We start from the raw sequence: 8367 nt of genomic DNA, 5'->3' as shown, positions 1-8367 counted from the left end.
GACGACATGTCGCGCGTCATCTGGGATCAGGTCCGCGATAAACTCATTACACCCTACCTCGACGCCGACCTGAAGGTAAGAGGGAGTGCTTTGCAGTGAACTGCAGTTCTACGGAGAGTGTGCACGTTGAGCGCAGACTCTGTGCTCATCGAAAGAGAATGGAACAGCTTTCTGGTCAGTTCTACACCCTTTACGATTGTAAGAATGATGCTAGACCGTGCAGAGACAAGGGTTGTCTTTTGCCGTCATAGAGAACTAGCTTCACAAAGGTTAAAGGAGCTCTGAAACGCCTCTCGCTGACTAAGCTATTTGCACTATAGCTGTCACTCTCTTTTCAAAGTTGCGCGACTTCCCTGCAAAACACAGCCCGTGCGTCCTGTCTAGGTCGCTCTACATGTTATTGATCTACAGCCATCCAGTTCTTGTCGACCTGTCACGAATGAGCAATCATGCTTCATCAGTTTTCGTCTTACAGCGAAGTTTTCTATGGTTAGGGTTCTATGCATTTTTCGTCTCCGTCAACAGATCTGCGTGTGCAAATACACAGCTCCCGAATTGGATGCAAAATCGCTTCATTCTGTCCAAAAGCTTATACCTCTCAGCACTTGACTATGCATTTTCAGTAGATTAGTTATCAATGAGCACCATTTTCAAAATAACAAATAAGTAGACTCTCGGGAAGATAATAAGGGATTCTCAAAGATTTGCCGCTCTGAGACCTGCTTCGGCCATGTGTACGCTCGCATCGCTATCTATTTGCCGTCGTTCCAAGCGCTTGCGTGCCTAATTTCCTTCCGCTCTCCAGGCGTGGCGGTCCCGTCGCGCGTGTTGCGCGTGCCTCCGGCTCCCCGAGGTGGCGGTAGTCTTCCACGTGAATGTATGCCGCCGATCAAGACCGCCGATCAAAATAAAAGTGTGTGCGCTTGTGTCTTTCTTCGGGATGACCGCCGTCGGCCGCTCAAGAGATATAAAGTTTGCTCATACTTTCGATCTAAATTCCGTAACCTCTATGTCGTGTGCTAAGCTGTTTCGCTGGTAATCCACCTTCACAGGAGTGGAACGGCGCCTGATTTTTGTCGATTAGTTAAGCTGGCACAGTGACACCATAAGGTCATTCGAAAGTCCTTTTTTTTTGTGGGGGAGGGGGGGGTGGCTGTAACACCATGGATCAGTGAACCGCACCTTCAGCGACTCGCACAGCGTGTGCGCGCGAGTACAACAATGACCTGACATGTTTTCAAGAGAATTCCCCTTTCGCTCGACGTCGATTCGCTTGCAGGTGTACGACCTGTCCATCGGCAACCGGAACGAGACGGACAACTTGGTGACGCTTCAGGCGCGCGACGCACTGCGGCGCTACAACTGCGGCATCAAGTGCGCCACCATCACGGCCGAGCGCGACGTTCTCGAGATGTACCAGCTGAAGCGCATGTGGCAGTCTCCCAACTCGGTGATCCGCAACGCCCTGGGTGGCGCCCTCTTCCGCGAGCCCATCATATGCGCCAACGTGCCGCCCCTGATCAAACAGTGGCGCAGGCCCATCGTCGTCGCCCGCCACGCGTTCGGGGACCAACACCTTGGCAGGTTCAGTGTCTTCATTTCTTTCATTTCTTTGCGATTAAAAATATATTTTTAAAGCGGAGTAGCATCAGGGACATCAGGGACTTACGAGCTCTTTTGCATCCGTACTTTCATAATGAACGCCTCACTATAGGGGACAGCACGAGGGGAGTGCCCCGGGATGCCATGGGCCATGGGACACGCGCCAGAGCTGCGGACGTGACGGAAACCTATGGCATGACGTCAGTGCTTGCTTAACTGCAAAAACGGGATCGCTAGTTTGACTGGCCGCGCGTTCTTGCACATTAAGCAAACAATGCATTTTAGTGCATGAAGTTTAGCTTCTCGCGGCCTTATACGTTGTGGTGGGCACCACCACAACTTATGCAAAGTTGCAGCATGCAAAGTTGTTATCATATTAAAAAAATTAACTGGGCTTCTGCGTCGGGGTTTGATACCGCGGTGTTCCTTCACAAGCTTCAGTGATGCACGAGTCGAGTCTGTGGACGGTTGTCGTCGCCTATACGACCAGAAAAACCAGAACGTTTGCCCCCATACATCTAGTTTAATCCCGAGACCTTCACGGTCGTCGATGGCGGCTCGGCTATCTCTGTATGCGACGGAACTTGAACCTTTCTTCTGAGTGCTGTGTACCGTATTTTATATGCAGGGATTTCGTGGTTCCGGGCCCGGGATCGCTGGACGTGTGCTACAAGCCGGACATTGGCTCGCCGTACTGCATGCGAGTTTACGACTTCGAGGACACGCAGGGCGTCGCTGCGGTGATGTGCAACACGGACAAGTCCATCACGGAGTTTGCCTACAGCTGCTTCCAGTTCGCGCTCAGGCGCAACTTGCCGCTCTACCTGAGCACCAAGGAGACGATCCTCAAGAAGTACGATGGCCGCTTCAAGGACATCTTCGAGCGCCTCTATGAAAAAAAGTACAAGCCGAGGTTCAAGAACGTTGGCATTTTCTTCCAGCACCGCCTCATGGATGACATGGTGGCCAGGTATCAAACATCTCCTGTATAAGGACACTAACTGAGCTAAAAAGCTAACGATCAGTAATTGAAAACTTAAAACAGCCAGAAGAGGGGTTCAATACGATTGAAAACGGCACCTGGTATGATCAGAATGGCAGCCCTAGTATTTCTTCATCGGCTATGTATACTACGTCACTATGGCAGGGTTGGGCCAATATACTTTGAAACTGCATCATGACACGCTTGCAAGATACTGGGGCGAGTAGTATTTGGGATACTTGCATGGTACTAGCGGAGCAGTTGCATCCTGTACGATACTAGTCATTCGTTAATTAAGGTACTTCGATACATTAGTTAATTCCTTCTCATAGCTCCAGTTTAAGGAGTGTTTCTAGTTTATAATATTTAGATAGCAATAACACCGCGGCTGAGAACGTGGTATTATAGGAGAAAATTAGTGATTGGTTACTGTAGAGTGTTGGAGGAAAAAAAAAACGAAAGAACACGTTGAGCAATGTACGGGCGACAAGGCCCTAGCTAGGCAGAAAATGTTCTGCCTTTAGCCTTGCCATCGAAGCCATTCAATGCCAATGCAAAAAAAAAAAACAAAAACAAATGGCTGATGACTATGCATCCGTGGAGTGTGAAAATAGTGAAACAATTGATGTTGTCCAAGCTGTTCTTACAGTTATTTGCGTTTTCTGTTATTGTTATAGGGGTAATGCATTGGGTACAGCGTTGTTTTCGCCATTCTTTACGCGGAAATAGCACACTGACCATCGTCATGCAAAATTATCCACCTATAGGGAGATGAGAACGCATAAACTTAACCGGTACACGGCCGCTCGATCAAAACGAACAACCTTGCGCGTTTTCATCGAGTGGCCGAGCTCTGTCCAAACCGAGTGATTCCGTTTGGAATCATACGATTTGAAAGTTAAGCTCTTGGCGAACTACTCCACCGTTTTACGTGTCGTTATCGTGATCGTCGTTGGTTGCCTCTGCGAGTGGAAGCTGAGCTTGGTCTAGCCACAGGAACTGTGCCGGTCCCGTCGCGACGTCGCGGGCGCTTCCACGAATGAGAGTGGAGAGTTCAGTCACGTGACGCAAGGATCGGCACTCTGCGACACCGTCATATGCGGCGTCGCCTTCCGCGCATCATGGACGGCGGAACCTACTGATTGCGCCGGCAGTATCGTGGATGTTCCGGGATTTTCCGCCGCGTCACGTTCTGGGTGACGACAAACGTGCCATGCGGTTCCAGCTGACAGCGTTTCTGGCGCTGTGACAAGCTCGCTATCTCCAAACAGGGCCAGGAGCGCTTTTGGCTGTCTACTTTGATGCTTACGAAGCAGACACACGCAAAAGATTGCCAAAATGATACACTCTTAGAACAGTTGCACCCTTTGGGGCGTATTTTTGCCACAGAACAATAATCGTCATCTGACTTGCGTGGCTTTCCTTTCTTTAACGCTGTGCGCCCGGCACTTCTCGGTCACGAACGACAAGAGCGTGATCAGCGTGACACAGCGTTCTCGACAGGAAAGTAGCAAGAGCAGAGTTTTCAAGATAGGAAACGCAAGCAAGACAGATGTCCATTATTGTTGTGGGGCAAAAATGCACCCCAAGGGGTGCAACTGTTTTTAGAGTGTAGGTCCATTCGATTCACTTGCACTTTCTGAACTAGTTCGCGAGATGCTGCACTTCGCTATTTGTTTTACCAGTTCAACATGGCGGCATCCGCACGTCGCCATTCGTTTCACCCAGTGTATACGCTTCGCTCACGATGAGTTCATGTGCACAGCCTTCCCTGGACTCTCCACAGAGGTAGCGGAGCGCTCCGTTCGTGTAGGATGTGCCGTGCCGCGGTTCCTTACGAGTAAGAACTGACTATGAATTGGTGGGGATTGGTTCACAAAGTGCAGGGCGGATCGAATGGATCTGGTATAGCCACCGGAAGGAATCGCTGGAAAATATCGGTCCCGAATAAAGCTTATCTTTGATCTGCAAGGAGCTTATCTGTGATCTGCAACGACCGTTACGGACAGTTTGGGCATGTTACAGGACGCGTCTGTCACCGAAATCCACAGCGCTTTTCTCATCGTGATGCGCCGTTTTGCCTTGTTGGGTAATCGAACTGGGTAATTCTTTCATCGACGTCATCTAGAGGTTGAATTGCCTTCCAATTTTTTTTAAATGTAGAATTACGCAGGAGCACCCACACTTATGTTAGAAATTGTAGAAGTTCTGGCACACACTCCTCGCACGTAAAGCGACGACACTTGGGAAGCATAAAATTTGGGAAACGCTTGAAATACGTTTTAATCTGATACCTAAGTTGGTCTCAATATGCCGTGCCTGGCGCCATCGACCTTAGCATGACGTCATGACAGAAATAAATTAGCTGACGCTGTGTATCAACAGGGATTTGTACGTTAGTATGGCATTGCGAACAAAAGAAAAACAATACTTGACTCGAGTGCTTACTTGTGTATGTTATTATTTCTGTATATAATTATGTCACTGTATCTTACCAAAGTTCTTTTTTACACCTGTCTAATTGTAACGGACTCCCCCCCTATGCAATGCCCGAATGGGCCTTTAATGTATATGAATAAATAAATGAATAAATAGCTAAAGGATAGCTTAAAAGCCGGCAGATCCCACGCCCTGTGGGAATCGATGTTATGCGAAGCAGTGTGCTGGGAGCCTACCATGTTAACGAAACGACCATGAGAGCACCAAGACGTAGGCGGCTCTTTCATGACCTACATGACATGCATGTCATGACATGTCATGAGTCCTCATGAGTCCCTTTAGCTACACCTAAGAGACCTTAAGGCGAAAGGTTTCGTCATGGTCATGACTATGACTTCTACCACCATCCTTTAGTATTTCCTTCACTTAGTTACCACGTCCGAACCAAATTCAGTGTTTTTGAGTGGTAAAGTTTTTTCGCTGAGTCATTGACGTTTTTTTCTGAGTAATGTTCATGACTATGACTTCTACCACCATCTTTCAGTGTTTCCTTCACTAAGTACCGACGTCCGAACCCATTTCAGTGGTTTTTGAGTGTTCATCTTTTTTCGCTCAGTCATTGCAATTTCGGTCAGTTACGGTCATGACTATGACTTCGACCAACAACCTTAGCCTTTTCCTTCACCTAGTAACCCATCCGAACCCATTCCATTAGTTTTTGAGTGTTAATCTTTCTTCGCTGAGTCATTGTCATTATTGCTGAGTCATGCTCATCACTATGACTTTTGCCATCATCCTTTAGTGTTTCCTTCACTTATTACCGACGTCAGAACCGATTTCAATGGCTTTTGAGTGCTAATCTTTTTTGCTGAGTCATTGTCATTTTTGATGAGACATGCTCATGACTATAATTTCTACCATCATCATTGAGTGTTTCCTTCACTTACTGCCCATGTCCGAACCCATTCCAGTGGTTTTGAGTGGTAATGTTCTTTTTTGCTGAGTCATTGCTATTTTGGCTCAGTCATGCTTATGACTATGACTTATACCAGCATCCTTTAGTGTTTCTTTCACTTAGTACCCATGACCGAAACTATTTTAGTGGTTTTTGAGTGTTATTCTTTTTGCTGGGTCATTGTCATCACCTACATAACACACATGTCATGACATTTCTGTCCTGACCTATCACTTATGTTCGTCATACACTCCTGTCATGCCAATTTTGGTACCAACCAAGTTAACAAAACGACCATGAGAGCACAAAGTCGTAGGCGGCTAGATAGATAGATGCAAAGTAGCAAATGTTCGCCAAGAAATGCTTCGCATTTAATACAAAATATTAATAAACCAAGCAAGAGCGCTGCGTGTAATTGTTCTGGCGGCGCTCACGGCGTTATAGGAGCGGTACTATTTGCAGGAATTGAGTGAGCCAGTGGATCATGATGCCACGAAGCATTCACCTGCTTCGTCTCAGAAGCAAAGCTGTCTGACATGAATAAGTCTCATAGATGGTGCATACATTATTACCCAGCGACGACTCCCTTAAACTGTTGAGAACAGTAAAGGACAGCTGTAGTGGTAGTTAAGAAATAGACCCTAGACGGAAGGCTGGCTCGACGTTCCCTTGTACGCCCTCTCACGGTGCAAGGCTGTCCGCGCAACAACCATTTGATTCCCACTCATTCCTGGTGTCCAGGTCATTCTAGATTCCAAACTACTGGCCAAACATAGTACGACTAGCATGTAATCTCTTTCAACTACGCGTTCCCAAACAACATGATCACGCTCAGAGAGATGTGCAACAGCGGTGACTATAGGCAACAACCACGAACTGAGTAAGAGCAATACAACAGTGTTCTTTTGTTTAGACGATGCCTTCTCGGCTTCGAATTCTACTGCGGAACACCTGATCAGGCGCTCCTCTTAACCATCTGTTGTATCGCAGAAATATACTCCTCCGACAAGTGTGATAATCGCTTTTAGTTTAGGGGCGCCCTACTTCTCATTTTGTTAACCAGTTCAGCACAGGAACCTATCTTATCAAGAAGATCGGGGCGGCCTGGCGCTTGCCATGTGTAAGTTGCGTACAAAGTGAGCTTCCTGTCAGAATGATGATCAGTACAGTGTCGAGTGTGAACTTCTAATACAAGTCTTTCATAGTTGTTTTTTTTCTCCCCTCTTCTTTCGTTAAGGTCGTTGCGGATGGAAGGCGGCTTCGTGTGGGCCTGCAAGAACTACGACGGCGACATACAGTCCGGGTTCGTGGCGCAGGGCTTCGGCTCGCTCGGCCTCATGACGAGCGTGCTCATCTGCCCCGACGGCAAGACGCTGATCGCGGACGTCGCCCACGGCACCGTGACGAAGCACTTCCGCCGCTACAGGGCCGGCTTCGAAACGTCCACCAACTCGATGGCCACCATCTTCACCTGGACCAAGGGGATACGTCACAGGGGCAAGCTGGACGGCGACGCCAAGCTGGTCGACTTCGCCAGGACCCTCGAGAGGGTGGTCGTCGACCTCGTCGAGTCGGGGTACATGACCAAGGACTTGGCCATGTGCGTCAGGGGGTTCGGCAACGTCCGCCGGGAGGACTACCTCAACACGTTCGAGTTTATCGACAAGGTCGCCGAGCTGATGACGCCGGCGTACAAGCAGGTGTTCCTGGAACAGCCTGTGTAATTTACTCGCAGTGCCCTCTGTTTTCTGCGGGTTTGCGAAGTAGTAGTGTTTTATTTTTCGGCTTATTGCAACATTTTCAGCTTTTCTTTATTTTCAACCTGCATTATTATACCATTCTCGAAGATTTTTTAAAAATGTAGTGCTCGTAGAGGTTGGTGCCTGTAGGCGGTGCCTACTATTATACTCTTCTACTTATTTTTTTTACTGTGCAAAGAACAATGTTACGCGAGTAATTTATATAGTAAGGAATGCGTTGCCAGGTGAAAGTGTTTGTATTGGTGCTTACAGTGTCCAACGCAAGGTACCAGGGCTGAGAAGCAAAGGGATATCCGTGTCTATCCAAGTAATTTCCTTTATTGCCTAGCTATAAACTTGCACCCACGGTCGGTTCGCAGGACCGACGTCGGCAAGTATTCTTGCTCTGCATTTATTCATTAGAAATCTAGAATACATGGCAGGTCAGAGTCTCAAGCCCTGCTAATTGCTCCGGAGGCTTGGATTGCTGCCACCCCCATTGAAAAGGTTCGAGGCATTTGAGAAAACAGAGCGCCCTCTCTTCATTGCCGACGCCGCGCATGTTTTGTAGTAGTCGTTGACTGTGGGCGCCGCTTGTTGTCCTCCGGCGTTCGTATACAGCTTGAGTTGTCGCGTTTAGTTTACGCTGT

At 48.0% G+C, this 8367-nt stretch overlaps 1 protein-coding gene across 1 annotated transcript; it reads left to right on the top strand.

Moving 5' to 3' along the window:
* The first annotated feature begins 1280 nt into the window (after positions 1 to 1280).
* LOC119458149 (isocitrate dehydrogenase [NADP] cytoplasmic) lies at positions 1281 to 7978 on the top strand. The gene is made up of 3 exons (XM_037719972.2): positions 1281 to 1584; positions 2231 to 2572; positions 7216 to 7978. The coding sequence occupies exons 1-3, from the start codon at positions 1412 to 1414 to the stop codon at positions 7700 to 7702; spliced, it is 1002 nt and encodes a 333-aa protein (XP_037575900.2). The 5' UTR covers positions 1281 to 1411; the 3' UTR covers positions 7703 to 7978.
* Positions 7979 to 8367: the final 389 nt, after the last annotated feature.

The sequence above is a fragment of the Dermacentor silvarum genome, chromosome 7 (genome assembly GCF_013339745.2).
Source record: "Dermacentor silvarum isolate Dsil-2018 chromosome 7, BIME_Dsil_1.4, whole genome shotgun sequence".
In the NCBI taxonomy this organism is placed as follows: Eukaryota; Metazoa; Arthropoda; class Arachnida; order Ixodida; family Ixodidae; genus Dermacentor; species Dermacentor silvarum.
The sequence above is the reverse complement of the archived record's forward strand: the minus strand, read 5'-3'. Positions and strand labels throughout refer to the sequence as shown.

What these genes read in the sequence shown, in the direction of transcription:
- LOC119458149 (XM_037719972.2), top strand. Translation starts at nt 1,412, where the DNA reads ATGTACCAGCTGAAGCGCATGTGGCAGTCTCCCAACTCGGTGATCCGC. An exon ending in GGGGACCAACACCTTGGCAG is followed by an intron (nt 1,585 to 2,230) that starts GTTCAGTGTCTT and finishes TTTTATATGCAG; the next exon opens with GGATTTCGTGGTTCCGGGCC. An exon ending in ATGGATGACATGGTGGCCAG is followed by an intron (nt 2,573 to 7,215) that starts GTATCAAACATC and finishes TCTTTCGTTAAG; the next exon opens with GTCGTTGCGGATGGAAGGCG.